This window comes from Spinacia oleracea, chromosome 5, assembly GCF_020520425.1.
Source record: "Spinacia oleracea cultivar Varoflay chromosome 5, BTI_SOV_V1, whole genome shotgun sequence".
NCBI classification, from domain to species: Eukaryota; Viridiplantae; Streptophyta; class Magnoliopsida; order Caryophyllales; family Amaranthaceae; genus Spinacia; species Spinacia oleracea.
Genome location: NC_079491.1, coordinates 49,948,153 through 49,972,861, shown reverse-complemented (window position 1 = coordinate 49,972,861; position 24,709 = coordinate 49,948,153). Strand labels below are relative to the sequence as shown.

Here is a 24,709-nt window from a genome sequence, read left to right as displayed (position 1 = left end):
TCGCATTCAATACACTTCACAAAGTCCTCAAGGGATGGGTGGTCACCCTAGTCTTGTACGTACCTGGAATACCTAAGTACGGGGGCCACTGTGCGAATCACGACTCACTAGAAATCAACTCCTATAAACAAAATAAGAGAACTAAATTATTATCCATGTTTACTAAATTTCCAGCAACTATTTAAGATTCTAAAACTCTTAGTTTAATTAAAAATCAATCGTTAATCGTTAATTTAATAGTCTCAAATAGTCAACTCAAGTCCTAACATAAAAACATTGACTTTTTAGTTTTAAAACCATTAAAAACCAACTTTTTAAAGCTTATAAACAATCTGAAAATTTAAGTTGATTCCCATAATTTAAATTGTCATTAAATTATGTGAATCAATCGCTTAATTAATTTGAAATCAAAACCCTAACAATAGTTTACTTCTAAACATGTTTTGACTTCAAAAATCAACACTTTATAAACTTATTAAATCTGAAAATTATAAACTCAATCATCAAAACCAAACTCTTTAATTAAAACACAATGCTAACCCAATACGGTGTTCATAACCATTTTAATTAATTTAAACAACCCAAATATTTAAACTAATTACAACAATTAAATCAATTTTAAACAGAAAATTAATATTTTTGAAAATAAGAGTTGATTAAACAATTGATCAACACACGCACACACACACAATGATTTATTAATCGTGTGTGTGTGTGTGTCGACCAACACACACGACAAGCACGACAATAGCCGCAGCAGCGCAACGCACCGCAAGCAAAGGGGCGCGCGCGAAGGGACAGGGCAGGCGAGCGGGGCGCTGGGCACAGGCGAGGCACAACGCGCGCACACACAGCTCTGCTGTTGTGCTGCGACGCGACGCTGGACGAGGGACGAGTGGGCAACGCAGCAAGGCACGACCGCACAGCACGCATGCACGTAGTGCTACGCTGCGGCTGCGGGAAGGCGAGAGAGAGACGGGCGAGGGCTGCCTTGCGCCGCAAGCAAGGGCGCACGAAGAGAGGGGTGTGGGGCGTGCCGCAAGGAGAGGAAAAAAAAGAGGAGAGAGAGATTTCTGAATTTTTGGTTGTGAGGGTTTGACATGAGGTCTATTTATAGGTTTTCTCTCCCTTGTGGGCTAGGTTAGGGTAGTTTTGAGTTGGGCTCATTACCGGGCTCATTTAAGTTTACTCCTTGCAAGCTTTGTTGGGTTTGATTAAGACAAAACAACCGGGCTTTAAGTATATTAAATTCGTTTTCGAAATACGACCCAACAAATCCCGACTAAATAAATTCGTTGAATCTATTTAATAAAATACGGTTTTTGGAATTAATTGATAATTAAATTAATTAAAAATAAAAGCGCATTTAATTCTCATTAAATGAAATTAATTTATAAAAATACTTTATAAATACAACAAAATGCTTTATAAATATAATAAAATGTATTTATAATTATAGAAAAATACGAGGTATTACAGTCTACCCTCCTTAAAAGAAGTTTCGTCCCGAAACTTGGGCATGGAAATCACAACTTTAAAACTAGACTTGAGACTATTTTGAGACTTTAGTGCGTTTTCTTTGCAAAAAGTTTTAGTTGCTGTACTCTTTAAGTAATTCAACATGACAATAAACAGTGAAACTTTACTGGAAACAACATCTTAAAGGATAAATTGGGTAAATAAGGTAAAAAGCGCGAAATTCTACCGCACTCTACCCCCTTAAAGAAAACGAGTTACGGCCCCGTAACTCAACTAACCTCGGGAAAAATCTCGGGATATTTCTTTCTCATTTCCTCCTCCGCTTCCCAGGTAGCTTCCTCAGACTCTTGGTTAGACCACAACACCTTAACGATCTTAACATCCTTAGTTCGTGTACTACGCACTTTGCTACCGAGTATGTTGACAGGTCTTTCCTCAAATGTCAAACTTTGGTCTAACTCTATGGTCTCCGGTTGCAGTACATGAGACTTATCCGGAATATACTTTCTCAACTAAGACACATGAAACACATTATGCACTCTATGCAAGTCCATGGGTAAGGCTAATCTATATGCTACCTTCCCTATCCGTTCTAGGATCTCATATGGGCCTATATACTTTGGGCTAAGTTTTCCTTTCTTCCCAAATCTCAACACACCTTTCATTGGTGAAACCTTAAGCAATACTTTGTCACCTATTTGAAACTCTTCGTCCCTACGCTTTAAATCTGCGTAGCTCTTTTGGCGATCTTGCGCGGCTTGGATTTTGGATTGAATAGTCCTAACCTGATTCATAGTGTCCTCTATCATTTGGGGACCTAATACCACGGTTTCACTAATGTCACTCCAACATAGTGGACTTCTGCATTTTCGTCCATACAGGGCTTCGAATGGTGCTATTCCAATACTGGCATGATAGCTATTGTTGTATGAGAACTCAATTAGATCTAGGCTATCTTCCCATCCACCTTGAAAATCAATCACACAAGCTCTTAGCATATCCTCTAAGGTTTGAATAGTTCTTTTGGTTTGTCCATCTGTGGCTGGGTGGAACGTTGTACTCATTTTCAGTGTGGTACCAAAGTTCTTCTGCACACTTTTCCAGAAATTCGAAAGGAACCTAGAATCTCTATCTGATACGATATCCTTAGGAACTCCATGTAATCTCACTACATGTTTGATGTAAGCTTTGGCAAGTTGTTCCATTTTCCAGGTTTCCTTCATTGGTATGAACACTGCCGACTTAGTCAACCTATCCCCCACTACCCAAATGGTGTCATTTCCACTTTTCGACTTGGGTAAACAAGTGACAAAGTCCATTGAGATACAATCCCACTTCCAACTAGGAATCTCTAAAGGTTGGACCTTCCCTTGAGGTCTCCTATGCTCAATCTTAACTTTCTGACAAGTCAAACACCTTTCTACGAATTCAGCCACTTCGATTTTCATCCTTGGCCACCAATAGACCTTCTTCAGATCCTTATACAGCTTGTCACCTCCCGGGTGAACAGAATATGGCGTATTGTGACCTTCTCTCATCAACCTCTCCTTTAGTTCACCACACTTTTGAGGTACGCACCATCGTCCTTTATACCTCAAACTTCCATCCTCGTGGATCTTAAAATCAATCTCTTTTCCTTGAGAAATCTTTTCCTTGATCCGCTCTAACTTAACATCACCAGCCTGATTCTCCCTGATTTCATCAAATACCGACAACTGGATGGTTAAGGCACTCATCATACCCTCAAGGCATTCTCCACTCACTATTTCTTGATTCAATCGTTGCATGTCCTTACATAGCTCGCTAGCAACTACTAACGCATTCACACCATGACTTGATTTCCTACTCAAGGCATCTGCGACTACATTGGCCTTTCCCTCATGGTATTGAATATCCAGATCATAGTCCTTGATTAACTCCAACCACCTTCGTTGGCGCATATTTAATTCCTTCTGTGTGAAAATGTACTTCAAACTCTTATGATCCGTGAATATCCTACATTTCACACCATACAGATAGTGTCTCCATATCTTTAATGCAAACATTATGGCGGCTAACTCTAAATCATGGGTAGGGTAATTGGACTCATATGGCTTCAACTGCCTCGATGCATACGCAATCACTTTCCCGTTCTGCATCAACACACACCCTAAACCATTCTTAGAGGCATCACTATAAACATCATAAGTACTGCTCTCATCTGGCAAAGTTAACACCGGCGCGGTTGTTAATCGCGTCTTTAAAGCTTGGAACGCCTCCTCACACTAGTCATTCCACTCAAACTTTTCTTCTTTCTTCATCAAGGTTGTCATTGGTTTGGCGATTCTAGAAAAGTCTTGCACAAAGCGTCTATAATAACCCGCTAAACCAAGAAAACTCCGAATATCGGTGACACTCTTAGGTGTAGGCCACTCACTAACGACTTTTATCTTTGCAGGATCCACTGCAACTCCTTCCTTGGATACAAAATGTCCTAAGAACGCAACTCTCTCCAGCCAGAATTCACACTTCGAGAATTTGGCATACAACTGGTTGTCTCTCAGGGTACTCAACGCTGACCTTAAGTGTTCTGCATGTTCCTCCTCATTCTTAGAGTAGACCAGAATATCATCTATGAAAACCACTAAAAACTTGTCCAAGAATGCATGGAATACTCGGTTCATTAAGTCCATAAAGATTGCAGGTGCATTGGTTAACCCAAAAGGCATAACTGTGAACTCATAATGACCGTATCTAACCCTAAATGCAGTCTTTGGTATATCGTGCTCCGCGATTCTCAACTGATGATAACCTGACCTCAAGTCGATCTTTGAAAACATTCCCGCTCCTTTTAACTGGTCAAATAGATCATCTATCCTAGGCAAATGATACTTATTCTTGATTGTGACCTTATTGAGCTCCCTGTAGTCTATACAGAGTCTCATACTACCGTCCTTCTTCTTCACAAACAAGATTGGCGCTCCCCAAGGCGATGTACTTGGTCTGATATAACCTTTCCCTAGTAATTCTGCAAGTTGACCTTTTAACTCACTCATTTCTGCTGGAGCCATCCGGTACGGGGCTTTCGAGATAGGTGCAGTTCCGGGCGCTAAATCTATGGTAAAATCGATTGGTCGATTGGGCGGCATTCCCGGGATCTCTTCCGGAAACATGTCCAAGAATTCACTCACCACTGCAATATCCCCTGGTTGCTCTTTCATTACATGGTCTAGGTCTCTTACATTGCATAAGAAAACAGGGTTCCCTTTGTGTATTAACTTCACGAGTTCCATTGCCGTGACGATTCCTACACTCCTAGGCTTCCCAAAATGGCGATACGACACAACCTTTCCTAGACTAGACTTCAAGTGAATCTTCTGCTTCTCACAGTCAATCTTAGCTTTGATCATGGCCAACCAGTCCATTCCCAAAATCACATCTAAATCTCCTAACTCAAACTTAATTAGGCTAGACAAGAATATGGTCTTGGCTATGGTTAACGGTACATTCCTATGGATCTTAGTGCATTTCACAATCTCACCGGTTGGTATCACTATGGGTACTTCAATCTCTTCAAGTTCTTTCAATCCTAACTTCTCTAAGATACCCTTTGATATAAACGAATAAGTCACACCAGAATCAAATAGTACTTTAACTAAAATGGAGTTAATAGAAAAAGTACCAGCGATGACGTCAGACGAGTTTTTGGCTTCCTGCCTAGTGATCACATTCAGCTTTCCTTGGGCAACTCCCTTGTTATAGCCACCTCCATTGGCATTTCCATTAGCATTTCGACTCCCATTCTGCTGATAATTCCCTCCGGGCTTTCCATTACCCTGGCCATTATTGCCATTGTTACCATTCCGGTTACCCCTTTGGTTTCCACCATTGTTCCCTCCATTCCGATTTTGGTTATTCCGATTGTTGTTCTGGCGGTTGCCTTGGTTGACTTGGTTGGGTTCCCCATTCTTGGCCCAACACTCAAATTATCTATGGCCTAGCTTCTCACAAAACCTACAGACAACTTGGTTTCCATTACAGTCTCGACCTGGGTGATTAGTATGGCAACGTCTACACTCATAGACTCTCGTTCCATTCCCTGCAGATTGATTCTTATCTCCATTGTTCTTGTGGAAATTGTTCATGTTTCCACCCTAGTTTCCCCTGAACTGGAAATGGTTGTTTCCCTTGTTTTTCTTAAACTTCCCCTGATTCTGCTGACCACCACCTTGGTTTTGGTTACCAACATCCTTCCTCTTTTCACCAATTCCATTCTTCCTTTGCTGCAGGCCATACAAATGGGCAGCTTTTCCATATAGGGTTTCAAGAGATGTAAAGGTCTCTCCACCAAAGCAAATCCATAGGCAATCCGCTCTCAAATCTTTGGGCTCTAAGCTCCTCCGTTGCCACCACATCCGGTGCAAATCTAGACAGCTCTATAAACTTAGAATAGTACTCTGTCACAGACATACCATCCATTTTTAACTCGATGAACTCTTGGGCTTTCTGCTTCTTCAGGTATGGCGGGTAAAACTTGTTCCTTAAGGCTACCTTGAATGATTCCCATCCAAATCCAGGTGTAGCTCTCAAAACATTCTCACACCTCTGCCACCACAAATCAGCTTCTCCCCTAAGGTAATAAACAGCATTATTAACCCTAAGGTCTTCCGGGCAATTGACAGCTACGATAAGCTTATCGAACTCCCTTAGCCAGTTCTCAAGTACAGTTGGGTCTATCTCCCCTTGGTACAAAGGAGGCTTAATTTGGGCCACCTTCTTAAACATCTCACCAGTTGGATCAACTCCCTGGTTATTCCTATTCTGTGCTAAGTTCTGCACTACTTCAGCTAGTTGCCTAACCACATCGACAATTTCTTGGGTAGTCATTTCCCTTCTCCTGAATAAAACAAAAGACTAACTTTAACAACTGAGTTTGGAAACTGCCTTACTAATTCATTGCACTAACTAGCCATTCATTTAGTACACAAGCACAAAATTTTCGGACCCTAAGTAAGATAGGCGCCTATTGTGGCCGCTTTTCCTCTTAGTCCGCATCACAAAGTTCAAGTGGTGAAAATTGAACCACCTTGCAAGTATAATTTCATTGAAGAAATACATGGAATTCTTTTGCGATAATCGCTCAAAGAGAACATAGACTTAGAATTAGAGGTAAAAGAAAGGATTCTAAACTTTATTACTTCAATGGGAAAATAATACATCATTTGGATCGTACTTTATTCGAAAAACCACAAAACTGAACTACTAAAACCATAAATAGTAGTTTACTACTTTATTACTTCACTAAAATTTAATCACTAGCTATTACATTAGAAAAGTCTTTAAAACGCTACTCTACTATCCAAGCTCCTGTTAGGATATGATACATATGAATAAACATAAATCATGAGGAAAAACCATAAAGCCAGGAAACATATTATTACACATAATCATTTAGCATAATTCAGATGCATACACTTTGTAGTGTGCCCTCCCTAGCTGCGCCCGAACCGAACAAGAACAAGTCTTTAGGACTCCAAGTGTCGTCCCTCCGTAGATAGTCCACCGCACGTCCGGATCCGCCTTAAGCTTGACCAACTAGAATCGCCCTTAAGGTACTATAAATTTCGGCTAAATAGGGCAAATGTTTGTGGCTGATTTTTGCTTGAAAATCTTACCTTTGAATACTTCAATCCTCGATGTAAATATGTGACCCTAGGCACCTATTTATAGAGTTATGGAAAAGGACTTGGAATCCTATTAGGATACTAATTTATTTAATTAGAATCTTATTAAAACTCTATTAAACAAATTCTATCTTTATTAGGATTAGGATTTAATCATATGACGAATCCTGGTAGCTTTAGGATTCGAGTAACACACTTCGATTGATACGCTAGCACCGCGGCACGCAGGCCTTGCGGCCCATGCACAGCGCCAGCCCACTTCGTCGCAGTCCCGCGCGCGCGCCAAGGCCATTGCTGGGCCTGGCCTTGCGCTGGGCCTGGCGTGGCTTGGCAGCGTGTGTTTGGTGCGCTTCAGCTTGATGGGTGATGGCCCGGCTTCGTGCTGGGCCTTCGTCTGGCAGGCCTCGTCCGATGCTAATTCGTACGATACGCTTCCGATTAAATTCTCGATTCCGGAATTCATTTCCGATACGAACAACATTTAATATTTCCGATTCCGGAATTAATTTCCGTTTCGAACAAATATTTAATATTTCCGTTTCCGGAATTATTTTCCGATTTCGATAATATTTCCGATTCTGACAATATTTGCGTTTCCGGCAATATTTCCGATTCCGGCAATATTTCCATTTCCAATAATATTTTCCGATATGTACCATGTTTCCGTTTCCGGCAACATCTACGACTTGGATAATATTTATATTTCCGATACGATCCATATTTCCGTTTCCGGCAATATCATCGTTTCCGGAGTATTCATTTCTTGCCTTTGACGATCTCAGCTCCCACTGAAACCAAGATCCGTCGATTCCGAATATCCATAGATGGAGTATTTAATTCCATTAAATACTTGATCCGTTTACGTACTATTTGTGTGACCCTACGGGTTCAGTCAAGAGTAAGCTGTGGATTAATATCATTAATTCCACTTGAACTGAAGCGGCCTCTAGCTAGGCATTCAGCTCACTTGATCTCACTGAATTATTAACTTGTTAGTTAATACTGAACCGCATTTATTAGACTTAACATTAAATGCATACTTGGACCAAGGGCATTATTTCCTTCACCTCCTTCACAAACTGGTGAAGAGTGCTCATGGTCTTCAAAGTCATCAAAGTCTTCTTCTGGATCAGACTCATACTCCATATCCTCATTGTTCTGTTGTAGCACACTGTTTACTTCCTCATTGTTGGTTTCAGGCTCAATTTCTGTGTCACTGGAGATCTCAATAGTAGGTTCAGGAATGATAGGATTAGGGTTCTCAATCTCAACAACATCATCATCACTATCCTCATCAACATCATCATATCTCCATCTACATCTGGAGTACCATACTTGTAGTAATTAGGAATGCCATTTTCCATATGCATATCACGAAATCGGTTCTTAAGCTCTATGTATGGGTTCTTGGAAGGTAAGCAATGAATAACCATCTCTGCCATAACATCTTTCTTCCTTAGTTCAGGTAGGTTCTTTACTGTAGCAAAATAGTTGCAAGCAAATTCGATCTTCTTCACATAAATGTGTAGGGTTTCACAATCTAGCTTCTCTAGGTTTCCTAGATTTGCGTACTTTGAGATCAACATCTTAACTCCTGAAAGTTAACAACTACAAAGTCTTACTAAAGTGTTCCAAAAACAAAGTAAGTTCGTTGAGCCATACAATTTCAATGCACAAGTACATGCTTAATCATGAATCGTGATGCAATTAATCACATAAAGCAAAACAGAACATGATCAAACTTTAATTAAAAGATCACAAGAATCAAGGCATAATCACATAAACACTTGATTAGAAAGGCATACTTAAACAACACATACTTAGACTAATTATACCCTTCTTATTCTACCAATTCCTCACTTAGAAAAAGAGATATAAAATTTCGAAATTAATTTAAATAAATAACTTCAAATATTCACGAAATTATTAGAAATTAAAATCGAAATTTAAAATAATTAATCGAATAATTTAATTAATTCAATCATTTTCAAAAAAAATAATTAAAAGAATTAAATAAATAAGTAAATAAAGAATTAATTCGGAATTTTCAAATTTTTTTTTTTTTTTTTTTAGATTTGGAAAATATTTCAGAATTAAAATAATTAATTAAAAGAAATTCGAAAATATTTCAGAATTAAAATAATTAATTCGAAAAAATCGAATAATTAAAATGATTTTCAAATTCTTTGAAATAATTGGTATTTGGCTTTTCAAAATTTTGAGTACTCAAAAACAACTTTTTGACTTTAGGAAAATAATTTTCGAAAATCCTAAAGTTCCGCAATCGTAGTTTAAGGATTTACCACTTTGCACTATTAATTAATGCAAAGCAGCTCTCAAACTAGAGCTCTGCAAATACCACTTTGTAACACCCCAATAATTCCTTGCTTTTTGATAAAACATTTTCCAACCTAAAACACAGGAATTACCAAGATATTACCGCCACCGTGATAACGGCTAAGGCTATTTACCAGAATTACGCAGCGAAATTAACTGACTTTCAAAACATTTTTAATAAATAGTTAATGGTCATTAAAACAAGTTGGAACCGTTGAGGCCCAAATCCAAAGTATTAAAGTATTTCAAAATCCATTAACTGTAGCAGTAGTCATGACTTTAAATAAAAATAGAGTTTATAAAATACGGAAGAAAACAACTCTCAACAAGAATCCCATGATAACGTCTCCCGCAAGTTATCTCTACAAACCTGCTTTATTAAAAATCTACTCCCCAACAACGCAAATGCAATTGATGGATCATCATAGGGTCATTAAGGTAAAGGCCATGACCAGAAGACATGAAGCACGAAGTCAGCAAAAGTTGAGTACGAACAAGCTAGAATAACATTCTATCCTAACATGCTTCACTCGATAAATTAGATAATCCACATGCAAAAGCCATATAATAAACAAACAAACATGGAGACAAGACTCGACACTTGACACGACTCTTGACTCACAATTTAATAAATAGTGGCTTCGAACGGGTAAAGTAAAGTATCCTCAAAAGGAAAGAAAAGGGTGATGGGAGCCAACCATACACCAAAATAAGTCGGGCTACTACCGACAGTCGGGCCATACCGACAGGAATTCCAATGCACAACGGCATAAAAGAGAATGAAACAACGTCTTGTATCATTCTAGGAGTACAAGTTTTCCTGCAAGACTCCCCCCATTGTTCATACTCAAGGTATATACGTTCCAAGATTTTTGAAGCTCTTTGGGTTACACTTTACGTTAATTAGTATATTATGTTCAAGGCGACTCAAGACTCTACTCAGACACAACATACAAATAATTGAACAATTAAACAATTCAACAATGACTCTTCATTATTTTACTTCTTTAGGACTTGTGATCAAACATAGACTCAAGTGAAATTACTCCCATTGTTCCTTCTCAAAAACACTATTTGAGATAACCCGACATTGCCTATTAACAAGAGGGGTGTGCCCTTAGCACGAATTGTCTTTAATTCAATTCACATAGACTCTCTAACATATTCTACCCCTTGGTAGAATATATATTGCTCACTGGCAATATTCGACTGGCTCAATATATATATATATATGCTAGACATCATGTACTATAGCATAATAATAATAATAATAACAACTTGCATGCGCACTACTCATACATGCAAACCAACTTGAACAACATGCTTGACATAATTCAACGATTATAAAAGTCCATAACATGATAGTTCAATAGAATCTATAAAGCATAATTCAATTCATAACATGCTAGTTCACATAGATTCAACAATAATAATAACATGCTCGTTCTCAATATCAAACATGAATTCATAATAACATATTCATTCCCAATCATCAAACATGAATTCATAATAACATATAAGTTCACATGATTCGCATTCAATACACTTCACAAAGTCCTCAAGGGATGGGTGGTCACCCTAGTCTTGTACGTACCTGGAATACCTAAGTACGGGGGCCACTGTGCGAATCACGACTCACTAGAAATCAACTCCTATAAACAAAATAAGAGAACTAAATGATTATCCATGTTTACTAAATTTCCAGCAACTATTTAAGATTCTAAAACTCTTAGTTTAATTAAAAATCAATCGTTAATCGTTAATTTAATAGTCTCAAATAGTCAACTCAAGTCCTAACATAAAAACATTGACTTTTTAGTTTTAAAACCATTAAAAACTAACTTTTTAAAGCTTATAAACAATCTGAAAATTTAAGTTGATTCCCATAATTTAAATTGTCATTAAATTATGTGAATCAATCGCTTAATTAATTTGAAATCAAAACCCTAACAATAGTTTACTTCAAAACATGTTTTGACTTCAAAAATCAACACTTTATAAACTTATTAAATCTGAAAATTATAAACTCAATCATCAAAACCAAACTCTTTAATTAAAACACAATGCTAACCCAATACGGTGTTCATAACCGTTTTAATTAATTTGAACAACCCAAATATTTAAACTAATCACAACAATTAAATCAATTTAAAACTGAAAATTAATATTTTTGAAAATAAAATTTGATTAAACAATTGATCAACACACACACACACACAACAATTTATTAATCGTGTGTGTGTGTGTGTCAACCAACACACACGACAAGCACGACAATAGCCGCAGCAGCGCAACGCACCGCAAGCAAAGGGGCGCGTGCGAAGGGACAGGGCAGGCGAGCGGGGCGCTGGGCACAGGGGAGGCACAACGCGCGCACACACAGCTCTGCTGTTGTGCTGCGACGCGACGCGGGACGAGGGACGAGTGGGCAGCGCAGCAAGGCACGACCGCACAGCATGTAGGCACGTAGTGCTACGCTGTGGCTGCGGGAAGCCGAGAGAGGGACGGGCGAGGGTTGCCTTGCGCCGCAAGCAAGGGAGCACGAAGAGAGGGGTGTGGGGCGTGCCACAAGGAGAGGGCAAAAAAGAGGAGAGAGAGATTTCTGAATTTTTTGTTGTGAGGGTTTGACATGAGGTCTATTTATAGGTTTTCTCTTTCTTGTGGGCTAGGTTAGGGTAGTTTTGAGTTGGGCTCATTATCGGGCTCATTTAAGTTTACTCCTTGCAAGCTTTGTTGGGTTTGATCAAGACAAAACAATCGGGCTTTAAGTATATTAAATTCGTTTTTGAAATACGACCCAACAAATCCAGACTAAATAAATTCGTTGAATCTATTTAATAAAATACGGTTTTTGAAATTAATTAATAATTAAATTAATTAAAAATAAAAGCGCATTTAATTCTCGTTAAATGAAATTAATTTATAGAAATACTTTATAAATACAACAAAATGCTTTATAAATATAATAAAATATATTTATAATTATAGAAAAATATGAGGTATTACAATAGGCATGCGTCAAAATGACAAACGTTGCAAGTATTAAAAATTGGAGGAAGTATGTTATTTATGTTTACTTTCTTAGCATCACGCCATCACTCCAAAACATGACCTAATTAATTTCTTTTTAAAACAAACACACGAGCTAAAACCACAAATTTAAGAAGCATCATTCCTTTATGTAAGAAAAAGAATGTAGGGAGACACTTTAAAACTTTTAAGTTAAAAGTAAACATAATAAACACCCCACAAAAATACGAAGAGGCCAATATCCAACAGTAAACGAAAATGGTAGATCGATCAATTAGATGGGATAATTTTGTAAAACTCAATTTTACAAAAGATTCTTCATAAAGTATGATCCTCAAATCAACGTAGTCACTTTAGTGAAAATACTTTATCAATATCAAACTTCTATAATTTGCATCGAAAACTTCAAAGTAATATACTTAGAAAACATTGCAAATAAATACCATTTGACTTCAGCCATGGTACCTTGAAAATAAAGTAAACACACGTTCACTATAAAATTTGTGAAAATAAAACAACCCAATTATTTCACCGAAAATTCACAACTAATTGCTATGTCAAAATACAAAAAATACATATCATTATCATAGTGGAAAACATATTAGCGTACACAATCTAAATCACGTTTTAGGTCCTTTCAAAGGTTGATGCTAAATATTACATTCCACACATACCCACAAATGCTATGATTTTATATTTTCACAAATCTTCTCAAAAATTAAGAAAATGAATTACTATGAAAACCAAACATTTGTTTTCATATATTACGCAAAACCATTTACTTAAATAACACTTTCAACTTTCAAGGGAGAAAACATGGAATTCAATGAAGGTTTGAAACTCAATATTCAACATGTGATGTAAAAATAACTTGAGCACATCACCCACATATCGAGTAAAACAACCAAAAATAATTATCACCTTGGAAAACTAAGAATTGAAATTCTCCACCCAAGTCATTAATCTAAACAACAGTGAGAATTCAAATTCTACACAATCAATATGCTAATAGTAACTGGCCTATACTTGTAGTAACTGGCAATAATAAAGGTCGGATACAAATGAAAATGTACAAGTAACAGGCTAATTCGATAACCAGTTACAATTATTCGGATATTATTTTAAAATTTGACCTTTAGTAATGGGCAAAAGCAAATGCCAGTTACAAATAGTTCGTTATTAGTAACTGACATTTGACCGTTACTAATTTTTTACACTATTAGTAACGCCGGCTACAGCAACGGGCGATGTTAGTTACAAAAAGCCCATTTTTGTCAGTTACTAATAGCACTTTTTCTACTAGTCATAGTTTTGATGTAGTTAAGAAAATGAACAATTTGGGGATAAATTGGATATATGGAGATCATTTTTATAGTGCAAGAGAAAAGAAATTAAAGAAATTATATGACTTGTAGTTTGCTTGTAAATTATTATTTCATCCAAGTAAAAGAAATAAAGTACTCCATCTGTATTTTAAAAAGATATACACTTTCCTTAGACGGCCATATTTTAAAAGGAGATGCACTTTTCTTTTTTTTACATCTTTTGGTCCCCACTTCCAATTATATTAATATTTATCTCTTTCTTGTGATCCCTACACTTACTCACATCATCCTTTTACTATAATAAATAAATCACCCACTACACCACTTTCATCTTATTTTAATAAATTCATCTCACTCTCCTACAACTATATGTCGGTCAAAATGTATCTCTTTTTAAAATACGGAGGGAGTGTTTGAATTGAAATTTTCAATGAAGGATTTGAGGGGCTTGTATAGATACTTGAACTTCATTTTCATAGTTCCAATAGTCGTTAGTAGTTTGATTCATGAATCAGATAATCCTATTTATATTACTTCGTTTGTGCATTGTTCATGCAGTTAAGATGGAATAATATGAATAGGGACATGCTTGATGGTTTGGGGTCTGGTGTGTATAATTCGCTAATTTGCGTTCAAAATCTGGAGAACATCATTGCTAAATTACAGTCTGGCGTGGTTGATGTAACAAGTTGCATTTTCAAGCTAGAAGCTAAGTTAAATAACGATGGCAACAATGAAGCAGAAATCAGGGATCCTGATAATGCATAGGAGCCTTTAATATTGACTGAACTTCCAGGATTTTGTAGCTGAACTTCCTATTGTCTTTAGCTGATTTCTATATATAAAAAAAAAAAAAACATGCAGTGCAGGATCTTCCTAGATGTCACCTGAATTTTCTCTGTCATCAAGCAACCATTATCTAAATGATTTTATACATAATAAGGAGTTGTAATTCGTGATACGAGAATGTGGATGATACTCAGATAACAATGTACACATTTACATAATTGTTGTTATATCATTCCTCATATCATTGGCCTGTAAAAGCAATTTATGCATTATGAGAATTTTTTTTATCAGGCTCGAAAACGGGTGTATAGTGTATCATTGTATCTTCATTGTGTGTTCTTCATGACATATATAGGAGACATATACTTTTTGAACATGTACTACGTATAAGGACAAGGTGGTGGTTTTATTCACAAACTTGATCAAACCCAAGTCTACACAGACCCAAGCAAATAAATACATAAATGACATTTACAACCTAATACATTTTTGTTACACATACATATAGGGATTTAACCTCCCTGGCATAAGGGAACCCCTTTCACTCCACACACACACACACTACAGTTAACCACACTCCTCATATTCAAGTTCGATGGTACCCTCCTCCACCGGGTACGTTCAAGCTCAATTTTGACGGATCGTGCAAAACTTCATCAGCAGCAGCTGGATTTATTATCCGCGATAACAATGGTGCCTCGATCAGTGTCCACACTCACAATCTAGGCATTTCGCAAGCTTTCATGGCCGAAGCTTGTGCTCTTCATAAAGGACTTCAAGAAGCAAAACGCCTCAACATCAAGCATATTAGTATTGAAGGAGACAATTTGATGGTTGTCAATGCAGTAAATGGAACTTGGAAAATCCCATGGAAGCTTCACTTCATTATTCAAGATATCAAGGATATTCTCACCTTCTTCGACAATTGGGATATTAAGCACGTCTATCGGGAACCTAACCGAGCAGCAGATTGGATCGCAAATGTTGGTCACTTAATTAGCAACACCATGTGTATCAAATCTTGTAATAGTCCATAATTACTTTCCATTTTAGACAGTGATTACTTAGGAGTAACCCTCGTGCGGAGGGGCTCCTAATGTACTATTCTTCTTACCTTTTCAAAAAAAAAAAAAATATACAATCTGTGTTGGGGCTATGAGACTATTTTACACCATTTCTAAACCATTCAAGCATTGCCCTCCATATTTATAAGGTAGTAACGATGTCCCCATCTTATTTGTCTGATTACCCAACTCCTCAAACTCTAAACAATAGCTATGAGTCTACATCACCAGTATTACAATGGATCAACTCATTGAAGATAACATCAAACGAGATCACCAGTATTACAAGGGATCAACTCATTGAAGATAACTCAAACGAGGAAAAAAAACGTCTTTTTTTCTTTGTTTTTATCGTGTTTAATTTAGGAGACCAAAATTCATCGTTTTTTCCGCACATCCAGATCCTAATTAACCTAAAAAGTAAAAAGGTTAAATAGATAACTTAATATAATTAAGGCTCTACAATATTAACCGAACACATTCCTATACTCCGCATGTACTATAGTAACAAATATTTATGTCAGTTTGTCGATACACAAAGTTCGCAAATTATTAGGTGCACCCGGTTGCGTATAGCTCTACACGCAACCGGGTTAAAACTACGTCGTTTTGATATTTTTTGACAAAAAAAAATAAAAAAAAATAAAAAAAATTCACATAACTAACTTTCCCCCAAAACCACGCATATCATGGTTACTTTACAAAAACAATCAGTTATTTTTATTGATTAAAAAAGTCAAAGATTCTATTAATATTTTAACAAATCTTTACAAAAACAATAAGTTACTTTTATTTGCATTTAAATCTTGGGTGATGATAAAGGTCGCAAGTTGCGACAACATTTAGTTGTCGCAATCTTACGTGTCGCAGTTTAATTGGTACATATAGGCGCCACGTAGGCTATGCGTCATCAGAATATTTTTACTATCAATTCAATATTTTTACTATAAAAATACATAAATAAGGTAATCAATGTAAAGAAGGAAACAAATTAGAATATTATGATTTTCCTACCTTTTTTTGAAACATATATGATAGATTATATAAAGTTAAATATTTTAGTTTCCAATTTAAATCATGACACATAAGCATGCCATGTCATCATTGTGACACGGCTTAAAGGTCGCATGTTGCGACCTTTATCATTTTCGTTAAATCTTTAACAATTTACATTGTTTTATTTGCGGTTTTATCAGTAAAAGAACAATAAACGTATTAAAAGCACATTTACACTATATACGGGACAATTGTATTATTATCCTTGAAAGGACAAAACAAAATAAAGCACATTCCCCAACTAAAAGCACATACATACGACCAAAAATACATCAATCATAAAAATTAAATAACAAATGTATCTATTAATTTATGGAAATACTATACATTGTTGATTTTGAATATTAGTCTAAAGAGTAGAACGTTCATTAAGATTCACAGTTGTGAATATTAGTTTAAAGAGTAGAACGTTCATTAAGATTCACAATGAATTTTTTCGTACGTATAAAAGAACATATATGGCAAGAAAAGCACACCAAGCATATAAAAGAACATATATAGAAAGAAAAGCACATCAAGTAGTAGAAAAATATCATTTGTATCAATTAAATTATGGACATACTGCACATAATAGATTTTGGGGACAATTAAAGAAAATGTAGAGAACTTATAAACAACCTGGTTGAGGAGCATTCACTATGACCAATAAAAACATCCAAAGAAAAATACAAAAACCCAACAAAAAGAACATACGAAAAATAGGACAAATTCCAATTACTGGTTGATAAACACTACGTCTGCCATTGATTAAGATACACGTCTGTTCTTGGGTGTAAAGAAAACTCATGAAATTCCAATTAATAATAGATAAAATTATCAAAAACTGTCAAAATAAATGAAATTAACAATTAAATTACACATGAAAAGAACATCAATACACACTTACTTGAATAAATGAAGATTAACACATACGAAATTTACGAATTTGAGCAACTGTGTCGCCTAATTTGCGATTTTTGGAGATGAAGATTCTTTATTTTGGTTTTCCCCTTTTGACGACATCAACGAGGATTCTAATTGATTCTCTAAATCTTTTTCCTTTTCTATTGACTTTTTATTTGGCAGTTTTTTAAATTTAAAAATTCTATCCTCATATAACTGCCAAAAGATACCAAAATATCCAGAAAGTATTTTTGTGTTATTTTTTTCTTTATATATTTTTTTGGGTAAAAACTATCAAAACGACGTAGTTTTGACCCGGTTGCCTGTAGAGCTACACGCAACCGTGTGTACCTTCTACTAATGGCACAAAGTTGATCGTCGCGTGCTAGTAAAAGGAAAAGAAAAGAAAAGGAAGCCTTAGAAAACCCCGGCGAATCCACCGCGTTGCGAGCTGCTGAAGCGTAAACAGATTATCGGAGTGAACCACTTCATCAAATCAGTTTATCGGAGTGAACTATTTCATCAGCTTCCCAGTCTCTCTCTTCCTCTCTCTCTCTTCTTGGCGTCGTCGACTCCTTCGATTTTTCCACATCCAAATTTCAGGTTAGTTTATGTCTTTCTTCAATTTCCTTATTTTTAACGTTCTATCATTTCTCAAATTATTCCCTCGCGCTACAAATAATTCAGTGTCACCGGTGAAAAAACATTTTTTTTAATTTTAGCAATTGTTGTTTGTAAATTGTTCTCATGGTTATATTGGCGTGAAAATTAGTTCCGTAATCCTTTATTTGTTCGGAAACTCTGTATTTTCCAGTGGATTCCACTTCAATTCCAGACATGTTAATTCGGTATATTGTTGTTATTGAAATTGTAGGCAAAATGTTAGGGTTTAAATTAATTACTTGCAAATTTCTTATGGTTGTGTATTTTGATTTTGAAATTAGGGATTTTTCCTTTTGTGCATGCTGCTCTAAGTTAAAAAGATTTTTAATTTTATGTATTTTCTTTGTTTATCAGCTGCTTGAGCATTATCGTACCATTATTTCTGTGTATGAACTCTCAATTCCAGTTTTCGAATTTAATTTATCGAACAACATTACTAATTACTGCGAATAACGGAATGAGCATAATGCTGTATACAGTGTTCTTTGGTGTTTGAAACTGGGAATTATAAGATTAGGTGTAGTGCCTATTTCTATCAGTAACTGTTTAGCATCAGGCTTACACTTTGTTTAGTTAGCATTTTGGGAGGGGAAGGGAGGGGATAAAGAAAGAGGGAAGAGAAAGGGAGGTGAGGGAGTGAAAGTGTGAGCTGCCATTTCCCTTCCAAATCTTGCCATTGATGGAGGGTATTTTATTTACTTAAAGCGGAAGGAAAAAGGATCTCTCCTATTCTCTCCCCTTCTCTTCCCCTACATCTTATCCAAATAAGGGGAAATATATCCCTTTGTTTCACTTCCTACCTTTCTCTCCGGATTTTTCTATCCATACATACTGTTAATATTTCTCGATGTTTCTTCTATCCTATTGTAAATTCAGATCTTTAAAACTGTGAAAATTTCACATGCCCTCCCTCTGGCGTTCTTTGTAAATGAGCTCTGATTGTTCGTTTGGATTTAAAATTTGAAGTTTTACAATGTATCATGTATGTATTCAGAGGCCTTAAATTGTAAATGTAAATTAAAGAAACAGTATGATCAATCTGGGAAGCTTTCTTTTTCAAATGCCCGCAAAATGTAAAGGTAGCTGTGTTATGTTTGTCGTGGATATGGATGGGTTTTGCTAGGTAGGTTTTTTGAATGTTACTGGCTTGATGATGACTGTTTGTGGTTTCTTATTGTGGTTTGTAGGCAATAGTTGTGTTTTAGGCATAATGGAGGAGTTCACATCACCTTAGTTGCAAGTAGCATATTTTTGGAAAAAACATATAGGATATGTTGGTAGAGTGACTTTTTCGAAGAGATAAATGATAGGAGATGAGTGGATTTTGGTTCAATTTTATGGGAAATAATGGCTGGATTGATATTTGTGATCACCTGTACAAACATGTAGAAACTTATACCATATTTCTATAATTTCTGTTGCCTACCCTGCATTTGCAACTCCAGAAATTATTCCTATTTTCTCTAGAGCTTTGATTCTTTTTCAGTTTTTCCTTTAATCTCTAGGAATTGGGATTTAGGGAAATGCTTGCTAATTTTGTACAGAGTAGCTTGCAAGAGACTATGAACAGATATTGTTCCTGCCTTGGGGTTGAGTTGTGGACAACTGCAAGCTATGTCTAAGCTATTAGCTCACAGAAAGTTACTAAAAGAGTGTGATCGATTAAGTGACTTGCTATTTGCCAAGAAACATACGAAGTATGTTTCATGACATTTGGGTTTGTAATTTGTAAATTATATTGCCCTAGATAGATCCATTAGTAAGAGTTCCAATTTGGTGTTTGCTGTCTCCTACGATCCTATATCTATTTGTTGATCACTTCCTGATTAATGCTTTGAGTTATGAGTCTCATCCTCTTTTCTTAGGATGCTTTTTTCTGTTCTTTTTTTTATTTAAAATTCTGATTTTAACATGTTCTGCTTGTTCCTAGTTGTTCTGCTTGTTGCTAGTTGTTTCTAGTTGGTCTTTCTGATGATAAAACATCTTGCTTTACTTAATGCTAGGAGAAAGCCTTTACCTTCAAGGAGCGTTCTTTTCTTTAAATAATTCGTGAATTTATTTGAACTTATCTAAATTATATTTTCCTTGTGAACTTATAAGTTTTTAGCGCTGCATTGAACTGATCTAGAACTTAGTAGCCAAAATCTGAACTTAATGACATGGAAGTTATTTTTTGAAGGAGTAAACTATAAAGAACAAGGCCTTAGACCTTCATTCCCGGAATAACCTACTTGAAAAAAGAAAAACAAGGCTTCAAGTGCTACACCAAGTGCTACATCTAATATGCGTATAATAGTTTAGAAAGATTCCCAAAAAAATGACTGATGATCATCATGATATGTAAATCAAACATAATGTTTTCGACATAATCCTTTTATTAAAATAAATAAAAAATCACACCATTGGAAATAGCCCAAATTGGAACAAGATCCATTTATCCTCTATTTATACAACCTATCCATATAAGGGGATTTGGAGAGAACAATGATATCATATGCTGTAAGTATTTTATTCTCCATTCTTTTACCTCGTGCATTCGCTCAGGTTTAGAGCTAATTTAGTAATATTTGAAAGTCATTGCCTTTGATCAGGATATGTCGGGAGTAGATTGCCTTACTAATGGCTGAAACTTTCCTTTGCCTTACGTTGAAACTTTCCTTTGCAGTGTGAACGCCAATGTTTGAATTTTTTGGTTGTCAAAGGGGACTGCTTTCTTCTTTGTAGATACAAGTGCAAGATATGCTGCGTTGTTTAACCTTGAAATCATTGACTTCATCATCTGGAACTGCAGTAACTAGCCCTACGTGCCTTCCAGGTGAAGGTAGATCATCTGTTTTCAATTTAATTCATATTCTTAAACAAAACTTTTGGAGTTTGTGTGTTCGTGGTGTGAAATTTCGTTTGTACTTGCATTTGAACTTACTAGAACTCCTCTCCACCTTTCGGCTTTTGGGCTTGCTAAATGTTACGATCAATTTGGTGTATAATAACAGGGAATTCGTCCCAGGACACACCTACAACACCTGGAACAAGTGCTCTACCTTCACCTACTGTCAATCTCTCACAGGAGTATGCACTTGCAGTGCAGACGAGTTCGTACAACGAGATATGGTCCAAGATCCATGTAGTTGAGCACTTGCACAGCAATGAGGCCGACCATCAGCAACAGCTTTTGTTGTCTGATGTCCTTCAACCTGATCGTGAGTCTGTGGAAGAGGTGTTGCAGCATGCCTCACCCTCCACTTTTACTGAACTCGTAACTGCTTACTTTGAACACAGTGAGAAAACTTGCCAACTTCTCCTCCTCCTACACCATAATATCCATCATGCCCGCTCCCTGTATGGCCATGTACATGATCTTGTTGGCGTGCTACCTACTGACACAGAATCTATGTCTGAATTACAGTGCAATCATGCTTTTGATGTTTTTCTCCAGTTTGAACAGAAAGGGAATCCTTTTCCATGCCCTGACTCCCACAACTTCCATGACATGAGACTTTGCTTTTTTCAGCTAAAGCAACAGGTTGACCAGCGCCTTGAAAAGTCCCGTGGCAAGGTTCGTCAAGTTCGTTGTGGCACCACCACATCAGCTATATGTTTGATTGGAGCAGTTGTTGGAGTTACTATAGCAGCCATTGCCATTGGTGCTCATGCATTGGTGGCTTTGGTAGCCACTTCCAGCTGCCCAATATTTCATCCTTCAAAATTTACAAAGAGAGAAAAAGCAAATATGGAACAACTGGATGCTGCAGCTATGAGTGCTTTTGTGCTGCACCATTCCTTGGACACCATTGATCGCCTTGTGTCACTCCTGCATACTGAAATTGATGGAGACAGGCTTTTAATTCGTCGTGGATTGGATTGGGGCAGAGACAAGTACCTTACACACGAAGTGGTGAAGCAGCTAAGGAAAAACCGAGATTGTTTATATGACCAGCTTACAGATCTCGATGAGAAAATATGCCTCTGCTTTGCTGCAATTAACAGAACTAGATCTCTTCTCCTTAACGGGATACCACTTTATCAGATGTAGTTTTTGCCCCTTACCTCTGTAATTTTGTATCATCATTTAGCCCACTTTAATTTCGAGGGTTTATAGAAAAAGGTTAAATTCATTGTTAGGTTTTCATTATTTAATATTCAAATGTAGTACATTATTGTACCAATGTACCTATTTCAGGATGATAATGTTAAATTTAGATCATGCAACAGTTTTCACCTCATATTTGTCTACTTTGAGTTTGTAGTTGAAAGTCAGACGTTAGAATATTTTTCAGAAAGAAGGAATATCAAACTCGGACGTTATAAAGTAAAAATAAATTCGTATTCATTACTCCGTATGTTAGGCACGATAATGATTAATGAATGCCCTTTCTTGATGGATGTACATTCATCATTTCTACGGAGTACTCTCTAGACTTTACAATTACGGGCTTTAGATGTAATTGAGGGGTTGTTTGGTTGGACATTTTAGAATAGTTTGGAATATATAATTATATTCCGTATATATTTTTAAAAAGTGAAAACAGTTCCATTCCAAAAATGAACCAAATAACATGAATGGGAGATAGAATCCATTCCTAGATCAAACCAAACAATTTTTAATTGGTATTGGAAATACAATCCATTCCTCCAGTGTGTGAGACTTTATACCATTCCATTTCACGAGGTGTTACCGTGTTAGCTTGGTACGGAGTAGAATCCGTACCCGGTATCTAAAAAAAAAATAAAAAAAACGTGATTGGATTTGTGTGACATGTAAGTAACAACCTTATCCAATGAATCCACCACAGTTGATATCTGACGACGTGGCTTGTTACCAATCTTGCAGCATCATCATATTACTTTAGCTGCCTTTACTCTTTGATTCCAGAACCCCGTTTGAGCTAATTAATGGCATCCGTGGCTCCATTGAAATCCCAATTTCTGATAAACCCATTGAATCAATCCCAGCTTCCAGCATCCAAAAACTTGTCTCTATTGAGCCGCCGCAACCGCCACCGCCACCGTAACACAGGTGCTTCCACTAGACATGCTTCCTTAACAGTCCAAGCTGCCAAGCTCCCTGCTGGAGTAAGTAATTCACCCCTTTCTTGTGTAAACAAAATGAAATATTTCATAGATTCTAAATTCATTCAGTTTTGTTGCTCATTTTCTTTAACCTTTTTGTCATTTATGATATTATTTTAACAACTTGTACATATGTTATAGTTTTGAGTAATAGTTAGTTGTGGAAGTAACAATTATGACTAGTAGCTGTTAAAGGTTAGACATCAAAGTAACAGTTTATACCCCTTGTTGGAATTATTGAGATTTGATATAATATGCAATCATACGAGATTATCAATGTATTGCTTGATTCTGATTTCTGAAACAAATTAATAAATAGGATTCATAGCAGAAAGGAAGCATAGTACCAAGTATTAGTCTTAGTTGTGCTTAATTTGAGAGAAGAGAATTAGAGGCCTAAATAAGGGGATTGTTAAAGGTGGTACTGGTGGTGGACTTGTGGTTGTGGTTGTGGTTGTGGTTGTTTAAAGATAGTGGAGGGACTTTTTACACCCAATTTATCAACTTTTTAAAACTTGTTTAGTCACATCAAATCGCATAAAAGTCGACGGTGTAAAATGGTAATTAATACGTGATTTAGCCTTAGGTGTATACGATGCACACTCAAATGCAAATGATTAGTATGAATAGCCTTGTTGTGTACGATGTACATTCCTAGTATTAATATTACTTTATATAGGTCATATGTAAGAGAAACTCAATCATATAATAAATACTCCATTTGTCCCTTAATACTCGTCCCGCTTTCCTTATAAAGTTGTCCCTTAATATTCGCAGGCTATATCTAGCCTGTAGAAAAAATCATTTCCTTGTTTCTTCATTGTTGAATCCCTGGTTTTCTTATCAGGTGGTGGTGCCGAAAGCAGAGCCTAAGTTCAAGCCCCCGTTTCTTGGGTTCACCAAAACTGCTGAAATTTGGAACTCGAGAGCATGCATGATGGGGCTCATTGGAACTTTCATTGTAGAACTTGTATAAAATTCCTCGACTTGTTTTTTTTTACTTAGAACTTCTTATTATGTTTATTTCCACAACCTGGGATTTTATCCTTAACGAGTTGATGGTGCTTTTTTCAGATATTGAACAAGGGGATACTGCAACTTATTGGTGTGGAAATCGGAAAAGGACTTGATCTTCCGCTCTGAAGACATTTACTTTTTTGAATTTTCATCTATCATTTACTTAATCAACACTGTAAATTTTATTTACCAGTTTTGCATGTCTATTCGCCACTTGAAGTTGATAAGCTAAAGTCGGATCAATGATAGTCTCGAGTCTCGACTCTTGAGACGTACCTAATTGACCAAGTAATGAACTGGTGTTGAGTTAACCTTCGAAATTGGGCATTTCCCC

At 36.4% G+C, this 24,709-nt stretch overlaps 2 protein-coding genes across 3 annotated transcripts; both read left to right on the top strand.

Annotated features, from left to right (window-relative positions):
• Nucleotides 1–18,003: 18,003 nt before the first annotated feature.
• On the top strand, nt 18,004–22,511 carry LOC110790193 (UPF0496 protein At3g19330). Of its 2 annotated transcripts, none has more exons than XM_021994969.2 (3): nt 18,004–18,228; nt 20,954–21,103; nt 21,282–22,511. In XM_021994969.2, exons 2-3 carry the CDS (start codon nt 21,028–21,030, stop codon nt 22,319–22,321), a joined length of 1,116 nt encoding a protein of 371 aa, XP_021850661.2. In that variant the 5' UTR covers nt 18,004–18,228; nt 20,954–21,027; the 3' UTR covers nt 22,322–22,511. The 2 variants fall into 2 exon arrangements, with proteins under 2 accessions (XP_021850661.2, XP_021850660.2); XM_021994968.2 differs by having other exon boundaries at nt 20,954–21,109.
• A 592-nt stretch (nt 22,512–23,103) lies between these two features.
• LOC110790192 (light-harvesting complex-like protein OHP1, chloroplastic) lies at nt 23,104–24,667 on the top strand. The gene is made up of 3 exons (XM_021994967.2): nt 23,104–23,361; nt 24,206–24,328; nt 24,433–24,667. Exons 1-3 carry the CDS (start codon nt 23,182–23,184, stop codon nt 24,499–24,501), a joined length of 372 nt encoding a protein of 123 aa, XP_021850659.2. The 5' UTR covers nt 23,104–23,181; the 3' UTR covers nt 24,502–24,667.
• Nucleotides 24,668–24,709: the final 42 nt, after the last annotated feature.

What these genes read in the sequence shown, in the direction of transcription:
- LOC110790193 (XM_021994968.2), top strand. Translation starts at nt 21,028, where the DNA reads ATGCTGCGTTGTTTAACCTTGAAATCATTGACTTCATCATCTGGAACT. An exon ending in TACGTGCCTTCCAGGTGAAG is followed by an intron (nt 21,110 to 21,281) that starts GTAGATCATCTG and finishes GTATAATAACAG; the next exon opens with GGAATTCGTCCCAGGACACA.
- LOC110790192 (XM_021994967.2), top strand. Translation starts at nt 23,182, where the DNA reads ATGGCATCCGTGGCTCCATTGAAATCCCAATTTCTGATAAACCCATTG. An exon ending in CTGCCAAGCTCCCTGCTGGA is followed by an intron (nt 23,362 to 24,205) that starts GTAAGTAATTCA and finishes TTTTCTTATCAG; the next exon opens with GTGGTGGTGCCGAAAGCAGA. An exon ending in GAACTTTCATTGTAGAACTT is followed by an intron (nt 24,329 to 24,432) that starts GTATAAAATTCC and finishes TGCTTTTTTCAG; the next exon opens with ATATTGAACAAGGGGATACT.